This window comes from Haliaeetus leucocephalus, unplaced genomic scaffold, assembly GCF_000737465.1.
Source record: "Haliaeetus leucocephalus isolate CR32 unplaced genomic scaffold, Haliaeetus_leucocephalus-4.0 Scaffold696, whole genome shotgun sequence".
Lineage (NCBI taxonomy): Eukaryota > Metazoa > Chordata > Aves > Accipitriformes > Accipitridae > Haliaeetus > Haliaeetus leucocephalus.
Genome location: NW_010973132.1, coordinates 4152545 through 4167837, shown reverse-complemented (window position 1 = coordinate 4167837; position 15293 = coordinate 4152545). Strand labels below are relative to the sequence as shown.

The 15293-nt window shown below is 43.5% G+C and overlaps 2 protein-coding genes across 2 annotated transcripts; one reads left to right on the top strand and one right to left on the bottom strand.

Moving 5' to 3' along the window:
• The first annotated feature begins 7941 nt into the window (after positions 1-7941).
• C1QTNF4 (C1q and tumor necrosis factor related protein 4) lies at positions 7942-9474 on the top strand. The gene has a single exon (XM_010580161.1). The coding sequence runs from the start codon at positions 7943-7945 to the stop codon at positions 9044-9046; it is 1104 nt and encodes a 367-aa protein (XP_010578463.1). The 5' UTR covers position 7942; the 3' UTR covers positions 9047-9474.
• Positions 9475-12121: 2647 nt separating this feature from the next.
• On the bottom strand, positions 12122-15155 carry FAM180B (family with sequence similarity 180, member B). Its single transcript, XM_010580217.1, has 3 exons — positions 15089-15155; positions 13131-13210; positions 12122-12565 (listed from the first exon to the last, which is right to left on the bottom strand). Exons 1-3 carry the CDS (start codon positions 15153-15155, stop codon positions 12122-12124), a joined length of 591 nt encoding a protein of 196 aa, XP_010578519.1.
• Between the last annotated feature and the right edge of the window lie 138 nt (positions 15156-15293).

Here is a 15293-nt window from a genome sequence, read left to right as displayed (position 1 = left end):
CCTATTGATTATAACGCAGAGATGTTTTAAAAAAAAAAAGTCCCAAAGGATGTGAGCTACACCACCACTTCAGGAAAACCTAAGAACAAGCTTGTGTTCAGTGGAGCTGTCTAAACAGCCTTTTCATTCTTTATCAACCCTTTAAAGTCCCCATGCTTCATTAGTTCTTGGGGAAAACATTCATCTTTTTCCTGCCCAAACTCTTACTAAAAGAGAAAAATTACAAGCGTAGTCTGTGATGCTGAACCCATCTGCATCTTCCTTAGGTACCCAGTATTTGTCTCCAACTCAGAAATGTCTTCTGCAAACACTTCTAAACTTTCTCCCTCATTGTTTCTTAAGAGAGCCTCCCATGGTCTGTATAGCCATTACCTTTGTCTTCACATTCTCCTTTAGCACTGCTGTGGTGCTAACTGGATCTTGCTTGTTGATTCCAGCTGGTCAGATGATGAAATGAAACTCTTATTTGCTGACTCTTTCATTTTAGCACCTTTAATCCTGCAGGGTTTGGTTGGGTTTTTTTCCAGACTATATAATAGCATCGTAAAAGTAAAATCTTATGCTACATTTGCTTGTTATTACCCATGTCCCCTATCCTATGTCTTCTAGACTATAAGCATCTTTTAAAAGCTCTTCTATGGAGTCCAGTAACGTGCAGTTCAGCAGGCTACCAGCTTCTTTGCAGACTACCATAGTTTAAATATCTTAAACCAGGTGGAACTTTAAAATAAAATCATTCCTGTAACTAATTCTCATTCATTTTTAAATAATAATTTCCCATTTGCCTTTGGAATAGCCTGAAATGCACTGCTTGTGCTCAGCATTCTTCCTCATAAAGTGTCTGTCACTCCAGTAGGTCTGTTGCTGGGGCAGTCTGTCTGGCAGTGTCCCTGTGCTTCATATGGTTTTACTTCCATAGCCAAAGCAAAAAAACCAGGATTTCTGTGAAAAAGGCCTCCCGCTACATGGCTTCCAGCCCAGCCACGTGAACAATAAAATTGCCCTCTACTCCATTCTCTGAGTTCTCTGTGCCTTTCTCTCTCTTTAGAGCTAGCTTTTGCACTGGACAGTCTGCCTTTTGGGGCCTTCCTCTCTCTCTGTCTTAACTGATATCTTTATGGTATATGCTGCCAAAGTGTCAGTTACTTTCTTTTACCTATCAAAATACCTCCTGGCATTCCAGGCCAGACTGTCTCTGTTAATCCTTTATGGCAGTGTGATCTGCCTTCTGGTGCAGCAATCCGGTTCCTCCTGGAGAGATGGGATGCTTCAACAAAGCCTTGTGCTGCAGGCTCAGCATCTCTTGTGCGCACCAGGAGAAAGAAATGCACACATAAACCAGGCTAAAAAAGGAAATTAGGTTTGGGGGTGGGAAAAGAGATGGTTTAACTTTGGCATTACTGTAACTGTAACTGTATCCATGCAAAAATTCCTACTGTTGAAATGGTCTCGGTGTTTTATGTCTAAAGGTAGCAGTGCTAAATAAACACTATACAGCAACAGACTTCTGCCTTGCTCAAGCTGTGGTTTCCAGGCTTCTCTGGCCTATGCTTCCACAGAAACCATTTATCACTGAACTCATTCCCAGCAATGGCTAGGTTTTTTCACTACTTACTGATGGTGTAATTTCAATGACAGTTTATCAACAGTTTGTTTGGCTGTGTGTACAGAACAACTTGATAGTATTAACACATTTTATGAACTACAGTTTAAACTCAAGTATTCTAACAATGTTTTCTGCTCTTCCACTCCTGAGCAGTGTTAGAGTATTTTTCTTTGCTTTGCAGTTTTTAGCCTTGTTTGCTTGAGGAGTGTGTATGTGGTGGAGAGTTGGATTTGTGTAATTTGTTCATTTAGAAAAGGATGTAAAAAAAATTATATTACATTTTAAAGCATTAGTCTGTTAGAATAACTCCTTGCTCCCACCTAGAGTTTATTCAGCTGTCTTCTCTACTAAAATACCACTTTGACTGTCAAAATGAATATTTTTTTAAATATACATAGTAGCCAAAACTAGAAGACACAGTGTGTCACCCTGGCACTTCAAATGTGTGTAACAAATTTCCTTGAATGCTGTTATAGGAAGAAAATTCTTGATGTCAGAACTATCATGTTTCTATTTTGATCAGAGAATAGACATCACCTTATACAACATGATTTTATCTTAAACAGAGTTGTTAGGGCTTCCATTGAAATATAGCAGCTTTAATTAATATTCTGAAGTGCAGGCTAACATTAGAGGCTTATGCCAAAACACAGTCTCTCCATTTCCTTTTCCTGAGTATGGCTGGAGTTGAGACACTTCAAAAGAATTTTTGTCTCTCCACAGATCTTTGAGTATACAGAAGCTGGTTTATTATGTTAAACGACTCCCTTGACTCAAGGAAACATTTAAAATTAAGTACTTTCTATACTAATGCCATACAGTTCTGTCATCCAAAGTGTGGCGTATAGTTTCCAAAAAGCATCCTAAATGCTTCAGAAAATGTTTTACCTCTCAGGATTGTTCCAGAGTTCAAAAAACCACATTCATCAAAAGCAGAGAAAGGCCAAATCCGTAAGTGAATCCCTGATTTTGTCACATAGTACTCCTTATACAGATTTTGCTTTTGAGGATCTGCTACAATAAATTTCTCCTTGATGTCGGAAAAAGTGATGCATTTGCATCATTATCTGATGCTCTTAATCTGTATCCGATGAATGGAACAGACAGTATGTGGTATCTGGGGAAAAAATCTTGCTAACTGTAGTCTAAGAAGGCTGTTCATTACACAGGCTTTCACTGATTCAAATAATTGAAACATTTGCAGCTGTCCTTAAATATTAGAGTGAGAGCTGGGAAAAACAGGGCTTTGCTCTTGTGGTTTACAGGATTTTAAGAACTTTTACTAACAGTTAATCCAACTGCGCTGCTTCACTTTTGTTTCATATCTCATTCTTCAGTGATCTTCTGGGTAAAACTCCCACTGAAATTAGAGGACTCTTGCCTAAGGTAGGACTAGGGAATCTAGCTCATTAATATTTTGGAATAGAAAGAAAACCCTTGTGAGTTTTACAAGAAGATCTGGCCTGCAAGTCTAGAAATGGGGTGACCTTTCTATTATTGAAAGTCCTTTTGTAAATCCATGGATTTCAGTAGAAGAGTAAAGCTAATTGTCTTTCCACTGGTGGATTGATTCTGTTCCAGGACAGAAAAATCATCTCCAGCAAGCACAAAGCTATTAATGTTTCTTGGGTCCTGCAAAAGGTGAATTATGTCTCTTTCTTTTCAAAAAAGATTTGCAACTCCTGTTCTGCTATGTGAGTCACTACCATTTTAGCCCCTTCTTTTCAGGTCATTAATTTAATGTCAGTGCCTTTGAGAACGTTTAGCTCCATCATGTGTTTTGTGCCTCCTGTTCCAAAATTAGTTTCTCGATTTCTTCCTTGTGGGCTGCTGTCCCTGCTGGTACTGCCTAGCGTAAAGGCAGTAGCATACCTTGTTTATCCCTTGGGTCTACTTAATTTCATTGCATACTTCTGTGGTGTTACTACAGTAAGGAATGTGGGGACAAAGGGCCCTGATTCATATGTAAATGTAATGAGAATAACACAGCTGCTATGTATGACACACGCGTGGCGCAAGCTGAAGACCCACTTTTCACCTCTAGCTTGGGTCTTTCACCTCACTCTGCAGTTTTAAAAGTTATGCCATAGCATGCACTTAAGGCTGATACCACAGTGTCCCTGGCCAGCCTCACACCCCTGGTGCTATCTCTTCCCTGCTGGAAGAAAGCTATCCCAGTAAAAGACTTGGGCAGCAGAAGCATTTGCTGGGGGAGCAACAGAACATTTTGGAAGCTTTATCTTTCAGACTTACTACACTGATACTCAAGTCCAAGAGTTGTTGTGAGTTGCCTCTGTTTATGGCAGCCCTGTAGCTAGCTGAGTCTTCCTAATGATTGGCATATTATTCTTAGACTGGTTTCATGTGAGAGGCAGTTATTAAATACTTTCTAAATTATTTTAAAAAGATAAAGAACCTAAATAGTGCTGAAAGTGGTGAGTGGGAGCTGTCAAGGAAACAACTTGCTAATGGAAACACAGCATAATTAACTGCCTTGTTTAAACGACTTGCCAGTAAGTTGTTGGGAAGAGCTGATAAATAAGGCACTGCAGCAAGCAGAGAGTCTTTGCAACTGTAACTGAGTGATCCAACCTTTAATAAGTAACCTTATTACAGAGAAATTAGCTTTGGGACAGAAACAAGGATAGTGGTCATCTGAAGGAACATAAGGTCAGATCCACTACAGAGTTTTTTAAAATGTTTTGTCTTTTTGTGGTTTTTTGGCCAGCAGTGACGTGCTTGCAGTATATTCCCTGACTCCTGGACACACTGAGCGAGCTGTAAAGCATAAGCAGTGCTTTAGAACCAGGGTCCTGTTGTGACTAAAAACCCAAATGCCAAATCCTTTCCTGTCATTTCTTGTCTCCAGAGCGTGCCACCATGTCACAGTCATGCTGGTTCTTCATGCAGCCACACCATGGTGATCACTGGAATAACAATGGATGAGTATGAATCAGAAACTTCTAATAGCCCTTATAAGTTTGCCTTTAGGGCTTGGTTTTCTAAGCTGGAAGCTGAAATGAGCCTGCCATGCTAGATGTAGCACTCTGCACTCTGCAAAAATAATACTGCTGAACCAGAGGCTGAGCTCACAGTGTGACAGTTTGGGATTTAGTTCTTGGTGGGATGTTAGGGCCTATTAGTATTGTTTAAACGGCAGCAATGGCCAAATGCTGTACAGACATGGGAAGAGAGAGTCTTTGCCCTGAGGAGCTCACAAACTAGATGGCAAAGTGAGGAAAAATAAAGACAGCATGGAAGCAGATGCATGGCAATTAGTGATGGCTTAATAGTTCCATTGAAAATGCTTTCTTAAATTAATTTGCTGGATGAAAGATTGTCTGTCTGTCAGGCCTGCCATTAGCTGGTTAGTTCCATGTAATTGTCATGGCTAGGGTTAGTAGCGAGTGAATTTTCAACTGTGAGAAGGCAGTAGCTATGGGAATCAGTTACAGAATCAGGAATCATGACTTAGGAGGTCTCTAGTCTGACCTCCTGCTGAAAGCAGGGCCAACACTGAATGCAGACCAGGTTTCTCACAGCTTAATCCAGTCTGGTCTTGAAAACTTCCAAGGATAGAGACCTCAAAATCTCTCTGGGCAAACTGTTCCATTCTTAATTGCCCTCAGCATGAAATTGTTTCACTTATACGTGGTCTGAGCCTCCCCTTTTGGATTTTATGACCATTGTCTCTTATTCTCCCACCACGAACATCAGTGAAGAACCTAGCTCTGTCATCTCAGTAACCTCTTCATAGGTACTGGAAGGCTACTACTAGATCCCCCCAAAACTTTCTCTTCTCCAGGCTAAACAAGCCCCGTTTCCTCAGCCTCTCCTCATAGGGCAGGTGCTCCAGACCTCAGCCATCTTGGCTGCCTTCTTCTGGAGTCACGCAAGTGCCAACTAAAGGGGAATAATCACTGCCTGTGGTTACTGGCAACTTTCTGTTGATGCACCCCAGCATGCTGTTAGCCTTCATTACTTGCAGAGCACAGCACTAACTCAGGTAAAAATTATTGTTTTCCAGGACTTCTAGATCCTTTTCAGTAGCACTGCTCCCCAGCCAGTTAGTCGCCAGCCTGTACCAACACGCAGGGTTAGTCTATCCCAGGTACAGGAATTTGCATTCATCCTTGCTGAATTTCCTTTCAGTCCATTACTGAAAGCCTGTCTAGGTCCCTCTGCATAGCAGCTGTGACTCCAAGTATATTGTCAAACCCTCTGTTTTGGTGTCGTCTCTGACCTTGATGAGTGGGCATTCTGCCTTCTTCTCCAGGTCATTGGTAAAAAATATTAAAGGGGACATCTGAAATTAAACATTAGCCCTTGAGCCTGACAACTCAGCCAGTTTTTCACCTCTCTAGTAGTCCACTTATCTCGATTGTAACATCACAACCTGGATACAGGAATGTTCTGGGCGACTGTAGAAAAGCCTTGCTAAAAGGTCAGTGACATCCACTGGTCTCTTCTCACAAGAAGGCAATCAGTTTGGTTAGACGTGATCTACCCTCATCTGATCAACACATGCTAAATGTCATGTCCTTTGCCCTAGAAATGTGTTCCAAAAAGAACACTCCATAATTTTCCCAGGGACCAAAGTGAGGGGCTAACTGGTCGACTGGCCTGTAGTTCCTCAGGTTGTCTCACTTGTCCTTTCTGAAGATGGGTGCAATATTTGCCTTTCTCTAGTCACCAGGGACCTCCTTTGATCTCCATGACCTTTCAAAGATGATAGAGGGTGGCCTCAATATGACATGAGTCAGCCCTCTCAACACCCTTCATTGCAGCCCATGGGGTCCCATGGATGTGTTCAGGAGAAGCAGGCTAAGTCAGGAAAAACATTGTGAATTCAGGGGCATGGAGGAAAATATAGAGACGTTTGTGAGAGAAGTCATCTAATGTAAAATTAGGACATGGTTGGATATTTCTTTTCGTCTTTGCTAGTGTGACACTTTCACGTACTTAAGTGAGAATCTAATTCATTCTTGGGTTCATTTCTATTAGAGCTGCATTTCAGATTTCAGTTTTATTCTCAAGTGTGAAAGAGCAGGGACTGTAGGTCAAGCTGAATTCCTGTTGGTGAGTGATTCTAGGTATCACATCTTGCCAAAACAGGATCCCATTGCCACCTCACAGTATACATGGGTTTCATCTGCTTTACTTCTCTTACTAGGCCATCCCAGTTGATTCAAATATTTACCCCTTTATCCTTTTTAATTCAGGATTTGCCTTCACCCCTCCCCTCAATGAGTAGCATGTTTTGCTCCTGTTCTGCGAATTCATTGTTTGCAGGCTGGCAAGGCACCAGTTCTGGGGTGACAGATGGGGCAGACTGCAAACCAGGCAGTTGCCTCCCAGCCTGAATGATATTTTAATAAGCACAGAGAGGTGACAGAGAGAGAAGCTTCTCACTGGAATGACTGGCAGTTTTGTTTTCAGCCTGAAAGCACTAATAGATGATTTTTGGCCTCAGTCCAAAAAAAAATCACAGAAACTAGAAGCAGAAAATCCCATTAGCTCCTAACTTATCCCTCTTTTTTAAGGGTCAAAGAAGTTTTTTCTCTCTGGCTATTATCCAGACAGGGAGTTGTTTCCCTGTTTTCAGTATTTCCGTTCTCTCTCAGGGATCCTATACTTTGGGAGACTTGCCTTCTATTTATCTTTTGTTTTCCTTCTCTTCTTTTTCATTTCATTCATTTTCTCCATTGTCTTCCTTCCTTCCCCAAACACTCCCTCTTGTTCTAGTTTCTTTACACTCTTCACAGATTCATGGTGAGTAATGGGGTCTACCAACTTACTTGGCTTCCAGCTTCCACATCCTGTGAAACAGCTACTGCAGTGCTAGGCAATGGCATCTGCATGGGAACCTCTAGAGCCTATGTCCTCTTCTCCCTGCCCTTCAGCAGTATCTCAGTTGTATAATATAGGGTCTGTGTAGGGCTTTGTTTCATCCTTGGTCTTATGAATAAAAGCACTACAAAAGGGAGCTCTGGCAAAGGCCCAGCAAGCTCTGAGATCCCTCTGCATTGTGAGCAACACAGTGTTTTGCAGACAAGCTGTAGGATAGCCTGGCTTTCAAAGAAGATTCTTTTTCTTCTTACGAGTACAGGGAAAAAAGATCCAGCTCTTGCTAGGAAAAATATCAAAATAATGCTGGGATCTGAACTGAGGTATGGTCCCACGCACTGATCAGAGAATGCACTGGAAACTTCTCCATATTTGGACACAGACCTTCATGTCTATTTAGCAAGATTCAGGTCAGGGTTTCAACGGGAGAATGAGCTGGAGATTAATGGAATTCCAGCTAAAGTATGCTTCTTTTTCCTTTCAGATACAATGATGACACTGAAGGTTCAGATCCTGTTTGGTTTCCTTTGCTGCATGATTCTTCTGCCTACAGATGGCTTCCCAGCAGACACCAGTACTGAATTTCGCTCTGCTTTCTCTGTGGCCAGAACCAGCAGCATGGAAGGGAGCTCTGAGATGGTCATTACCTTTGACAAAGTGTATGTGAACATTGGCAATGACTTTGATCCCAAGACTGGGCTGTTCCGCTGTCGGATCCCTGGAGCCTACTACTTCTCCTTCACTGTTGGGAAGTACCCAAAGAAAAATTTGTCTGTCATGCTGATGAGAAACAAGAATGAAGTGCAAGTGATTGTGTATGACGAACATCACCGCAAGGAACGGAAGGTAGCCAGCCAGAGTGCCATGCTGCAGCTTGACTACGGTGACACAGTTTGGCTGCGTTTACATGGAGATCCCAAGTATGCTCTTTACAGCAATGTGGGCCCCTATACAACTTTCAATGGCTACCTAATCTATCCAGACACTTCTGCCTTCTTCCAGAATGCTCTTAGCTCTCAAGAGCTGGGGCCACACCATCACACTATTCAGCAACTTCCCGGAGAGCAGAATGAAGCTTCACAGCGACATGTTTTATCTGACCAACCGAACAGGGAACAAGATCCTCGCTCTGCATTTTCTGTTGCCCGCTCACAAAGTCTCCTGGGGACAGACGACAAGCAAACCCAGCATGAGCCGATCACGTTTGACACAGAGTTTGTGAACATTGGAAAAGATTTCAACTCCTCCACTGGCATCTTCTCATGCCGTATACCTGGTGCATACTATTTCTCCTTCACCATTGGCAAAATGCCCTTTAAGACTATGTCAGTGAAACTTATGAAGAACCACAATGAGGTGCAGGCCATGATCTATGATGACAACCACTCCAAGAGGCGGGAGATGCAGAGCCAGAGTATCATGCTGCCTCTGCAGTACGGGGACACCGTTTGGCTCTACAGCCATCAGCATGATGGCTATGGTGCCTACAGCAACCATGGCAAGTACATCACCTTCACCGGCTTCCTGATCTATTCAGAGGCTCAGCCAAAGCGGCTTCCAGGTGCCAGCTCCCCCCAAGGGTCAAATAATTAGGTGCAGATGTGAAAGGAGCGTAAGAAAAGCCAAGGTGCCATGAACTTGGGTGTAGCTCCTCTTCAAATATCATCCTCTACTTTGAGCATGCTATCATGTGTCCAGTGCTTTCCCTATGCTGCACGCTTGTGCCCTGTCTGCAGGGCCACTGCCGTGTCTGCCATTCATCCATAGAAAGGTCTTTACAGGTTGTATGTGTGTGTCCTGTGTTGGTGTTTGATTTAAGCATAAAGCATGAAGTAGTTTGGGGGCAGGGGTGGGGCAGCGTAGTGAGATGCTGAGGATCAGAGAGCCACTGCAGTAACATTACTGCAGATCCCCAGCATGCAGAAAGCAAAGGATGTGGTGACTTTCCTTGCATTTCTGGGGAGGGAATAAATGTAATGAAAATGAATGTAATAAAAATAAAAAAGATGTAAAATTTTCTCAGATTGGAATTTGTTGTTACTTGTGAGACTTGTGTGCTTGTCACTGGCTGAGGTACCAGCTCAGGAGAGAAAGAAGCATGGTGATCATATGAGCTGCAGTACGTGTTACTGAGCCAGTCTGTGTACACTCTTTTTTATCATTCGTGTGTGTGAAGTGTTGGTACCTCTTAACGATTTTATTGCAAGTTTCACAATATTTGGTGCTTTTCTTAATCTGATTTTGATGAAGTCAAGAAGCTGTGCTTGAGAATCTCAGCTTCCGTTTAATGAAAATAATACATTTAGAAACAAACAAAAAAGTAGGCTTCTAGCCCTTGTAGTAAAGGATGAGGGCTCAAATCTACAAACGGACCATCCTCTGAAAGCTCAGAAGCAAGGTAAGTAAGAAGAATAAAAAATGTATTTTTAAATGTCTTAATATTTGGGTCAGGAGCAGGCTCATAATGTGTTAATCGTGAGCAGTACCATGACATGCAATGGCAGTGTGGAGTGCAGGGGCATTACATTCTCCAGAAACGAGCTCCTTGAATACAAGGGTATGGTTAACCTGCCATATGCTGTGTTGGTAACGTACTGCAAACAGGATCGAAGGTACCAGTAAGTGATAATTTCCGCATCTGTGTTCCAGTGGTTTCTTATACCCTGTGTTCCGCCGAGCTGTAGTGCTGCTGTAGAGAGAGTGGTGTGGCTGTCAAGGGCACTTCTGTGTTCTTACAGGGCAGTTGGGACTGATGGTGGGGTCCACCGAGGTGGGTGGTAGGAAAGCAGGAGGCTGGAGATTTCATTGTAGTGCGATTGGTGCTGTTTCAGTTGAGCGAAACCCTGGTTTGCCTCCCAAAATACATAAACTTCAAAAGTGCATCATCTTGAGCATGCACGAAACTTTGTGACATCACTTGAGTTTAATTTATAAACTGCTCAACAGATAGCAATGTTTTTAAACGGATCCTAACAAAATCCTGAATTCAAAACAGTGTATTTGCATCTGAGTCACCAAGCCAACCCCTTCAACCTTTATCCAGACCTTCATATAGCTCAGACTGTATATTCTCCAGCAAGACAATATTTTCATGCACTAGTGCCATCCTAGCTCAGCTTTTTGATGATATTCTCTGCTCGAACTGGACTTGTCTGCAGCCACTCCCTGCCTCCATCGCTCCATACATATCCTAGACATTAAAGACTGGAGGCATAGTTGGGAAAAGGATGAAAGGTAGAGATTGGACGTATGTAAAGAAACAGCATAAAAATAGAAGAAAGCTGGGTGGGACACTAGTTTACTAGAAGTTAAACTTCAAATAAAATGCTAATCTTAATTCCTACATCCTTGGTGGGGGGGTGTGTTGGGAAGCAACAAACAACCTGCTTTATGAACTCTGTAAATCTATCTTCTCCTGTCACAGCCCTAACCTGACCTCTAAAACCATTCTCTGTGGCATCTTGCTTCCAGGCTTCTTATTCCTGCTTCACCATTTCTCCTCTCCATCTGTTGGGCAACAACAGCTTGGAAAAAGATTAACTAGGTCAAAAGCTAGCAGCTCCCACTTTGAATGTCACACATGCCTCCTTTGTTGAGCATGGAAAATTAAGAGTATATTGGTAGAAAGGAAGTTATGGGTCACGTCATCTAAGCACATGCAATGAATGTTCAAAATTAATGTGCCTATAATGGCAGCAGGAAACCTAGTAGAAACAAACAAACAAAAAAATCAAACCACTCCTGAGTAGATAATTACATTTATTTAATTCCACACTACTACGTGTAAGAGAGAGAAAGGTTAATGATCTCTTTCTATAAAATAGTTGTACTTCTGATTTTGAGGATAGAGATTGTGTATTTATTATGTTTGGCTTGTAAAGTGCCAGTGCTGTACAAAAAAACTTCATAGAAGGGGTAAAATCTGCTGAAGAAATAACTAGGTCATGATCCTTAGGAATTTAAATGAGATTTAAGGAAGTATATTCCAAACTGATAACTGGCACAAAGCAGTGTACATGTGTAAATATGGTGTGCAAATACTAGAAAGCTTCATGGAATACATACATTTTCAGGTTGCTTTTTAAAGAAAAATTAATACATGAGATGGGACATTACTGTGGGCACACAAAATGGGATGCCACATGAGAAGATAGCTGAAATTAAGTACGTGATCTATATCATGAAACACAACAAAATCTGCTTAGCTGGTTACTGGAGAGGAGAAAAGATACTGTATTTGGCTGAAACCACAGGGGGAATATAAGGAGGCTGAACTGAATTATCTGAAATGAAGTCAGCTAGGACACCAGTGTAACATCCTGGAAAAAAACCTGCCAGGACATCTCCCCAGTAAGCATCAGTGATCAAGATAGATAACACAACTAAATAGCACTGCCCCCTTCAGCACAGCCCACTTAAAAAAAAACAACCAAACAACCAAACAAAAAAAACCAGGAAAGGGTGAAATACACTTTAAAGTTTCATCCTATTTCATTTAAAAATAAAAGCTTGTGTACAAATCCTTAGAGGGTTGCCAGCGCAATGCAGAAAGCAGGACAAAAAGGTGTGGCGTATTTGTACAAAGTCCTGAATAATGTGGAAAGCATTCGAAATAACCAAGGATGCAGCTGAAGTCAGGTGTGTCCTTTCCTACAGTAGTGTCCCTTATTAAGTGCCTCTCTTGGTCCTGGCCAGGTTAGAATGATAGAAATGTTTCAGGGATGCTAAATGTGAAGGCTTCTCCTTCCAGGGCCAGGAAGCCAGCAGGAGGGTGGTATTTGCAGGGCAGAGCCCCTTGCACAGATCACGAAAGATTTCATCAACCAGCTGAGAGAAAAAACTAATCCAGAGATTTTTATCCAGACCCTGCATAGAGCGAACCTGATAGGCACAGTAAACACCAGTGAAAAGGAGCCGGTCAAACTCTGTTAGAGGCAAGGGAGTATCCATCAGTGAATAATATCTCAGGTGCTGCTCAATCTCTGTCGGTGTTTTGGGAACGTCATCCTCTAAAACCTGCATGAACCACCGTGCCGGGCGCAGGGAGGCCAGCTCTTCATCCCGCAGCCGGATTGTCCTGTCGGCCCGAATATCCAGCCCTCCCCAGAGCATCTGGAAGAGAAGAGCAGCATGCGCACGGGAAGCCCAGCACAAACCCTCCGCCAGTTCTAACCGAGCTGTAAAGCCATCTGCAACGCTGCCAAATCTCGGGCCAGACCGAGAGGCGGCCACTCCCTGACTCACTGCCCACAGCCCGCCTATTCCCACTCCACGTCCTTCTCCACCAGTCCCACGCCCCTTTTCTGACCGGCCCCACACCTTGGTTTCCCCATGGGACCCATCCAGCCCCTGTCTCCCACCCTGCCTCTCCCACCGCCATGGCTCCTGCCTTGGGTGGGGGGCTTGGCCGTTTGGTGAAGGATTCACCTAAACCTGCAGGGTTTGTCCCTGCCCAGAGGTAAGAGATGCCACAGAGGGGGTCAGAGCCCCCTTCAGCCGCTCCCTGCAATGGGAGGGACAACAAATGCAATCAGAGCATCCCTGAGGCGTTTTCCAGGCACTCCCAAAATCCGGCAGGGATGAGAGCAAGCAGAACGTGTGAGTTTTTACATGCAGGCAGGTGGGAGCACGGGCACTAACACTGCCTCGGCCCACGGGCCCCCAGCACCCAGGAGACCTCTAACACGACGTTGGTGTCCTCGGGGCCACGATGGTGTGTGTTGGCACCAGCACCGTCCCTGCTGCGAGGATGTTCATCTGGAAGACATCAGGCAGAGTTTGGTAGCACAAGACCGTGGCCCTTCCTGTTTATTTATGTCATTTTGTTGTCAGTAATGTCTTCAATATTTCTGAGCTGCCACTCACAGCTTGCCAAACATGACAGATGCTGACCACGGGATTTTGATGAGCAAAACAAGCTTTTTTAAGAGACGCACAAGTGGTTAAGGGAGGCGAGTGTAAGTTTTGGATATGACGGCCCTTAATCCTGCCAACAGAGCTAAAGCGTACAGCAGCAAAGGCACTTGCTTTGACAGGCAGCAAGGAAGTCCCTCATACCGAGTATGGGTGGGTTTTAAACTGATGGGTTTTGGTTGCTTGACAGTTTTTGCTGGAGAAAGTAATGCTGCCCAATGGAAGAAGGGTGCTGGGAGGTTCCTCGACCTGCTGGTGGAAACATAACCTGATGCATATCCTGGTTTTATACTTTTTCCCTGAGCATCTGCTGCTGGTGGGGACAGAGTGTGAGGGTAAAAGAAAGCCAGTTGGATCCACTATGGCTCTTCTCATGTCCAGCTAATTCCTTCCCGGGCTACGTGACATTATTTAAACTGGGAAAAATAGATACAAGGCCAGAGGAATGAGAGATTATTAATGTGAAAGTCGCATTAATCCTAAGAATTCTTCAATTTTAATTTACTAATATTTCTAGTGCTTTAACTTTCAGCATTTATTTTGCCTTTATTATTTCTTTCTTTGTGAAAAAGGAGACGCAAGTAGTCTCGGTCCAGGACTGAGAGGGAGGCTGCATCCCCTCCCTTCTCTGTGTTGATCAGTGTAGTTGTATAGCCAAGACCCTCTTCTACTTCTTAAAGACTCATCCTTCAGGTCAAGAAACATGAAATGGAAAAAGTTTGTATAAAATAGTAAGCTTTCTGACACTTTTTTTTTTTTCATTTTTATATGGATGAAGGCTTTTTTATATAAAAAAGAGGGAGAATTTATGTGGAGTACTCCAGAGTTAAGGTCAGCAGGTGCTTATAAAAAGCAGGAAAATGATTTAATACTGTATGTGTGTGATCACTACTACCAAATCCCGCTTCCAACTTTCCATTCTTGATTAAAGCTTTTCAGGGAGATGTACGAGCTGCCTGAAGAAGTGCACTGCCACCCCCCAGGCTGTGAAGGTTTGTTTCTCTGCACAGCTGCAGGGTCCCTGATCCAAGCCAGCTGTGGCTTTGGACTGTGAGCAGTGATGTAGTCGCTCTTTCCTACTCCTCCATGGATGTGCCAGCAAGGCTTTTAGCTCAGGTAAAAATACTGCATCATCTGAAAATTTCTTTGCCGGTCTTCTCTCTGCTAACTGATCTGCTAAGTTCACAGATCCCTCTACTGAGAGATGTCTGACTGGCTGCAAAGTCAGTGAATTTGTTGAATAGCTGCCAAACTGCTGTTATTAGTAACTGTCTCATAAATATATGCCATATTAGATTTTTAAGTAAAACAAAAATTAAACAAAGCATAAAAAATGACGTATTGAAATAACAAAAGTATCCTCCAGAGATGGGAAAATGGTCCCTTACTTACTTTATCATTCAACGGGGGGGGAGGGTTCCCCCAAAAAGCATCTAGAAAATCCACAAACATTATTGCAGGAGCAGACTTTTTCAGTGGAGACCCTCCCCCTGCCACCAAAAATAGCAAGCAGCAGGTTTTCATCCTGCAAGTAGGTACCAAGTGCCTCCCCCAGTGAACAACTCCAGCCGGGACTCCAGCTGTCTCTCTCTCATGTGTCAGCACAGCTAAGCTGAAGCATTTGACCATATTTGCAGAAGCAGGCGAAGCGTTGCGCCGCCGGCATTGCACAAACCGTTTGCTAAGCCGAGAAGCCTCATCGCTAGCAGGTGCTCTTCCTACCTGTCAGCCTCTGGGATCCGGCAAACACGCACAGGATCAGCCAGGCGTTGAACTGTACCTGGGCCATAGCAGCCCTGCCCAGTAGCCGCTGCCACGTTCTGCATGGACAGTGCCGTGCCCGAAGTGAGAGCGGTTTGCCGTGGCGTCTTCCCTTGCTGTTTCTGGTCCCAGCAGCCTCTGTTGGAACAGATCCATCTTTCTGTGT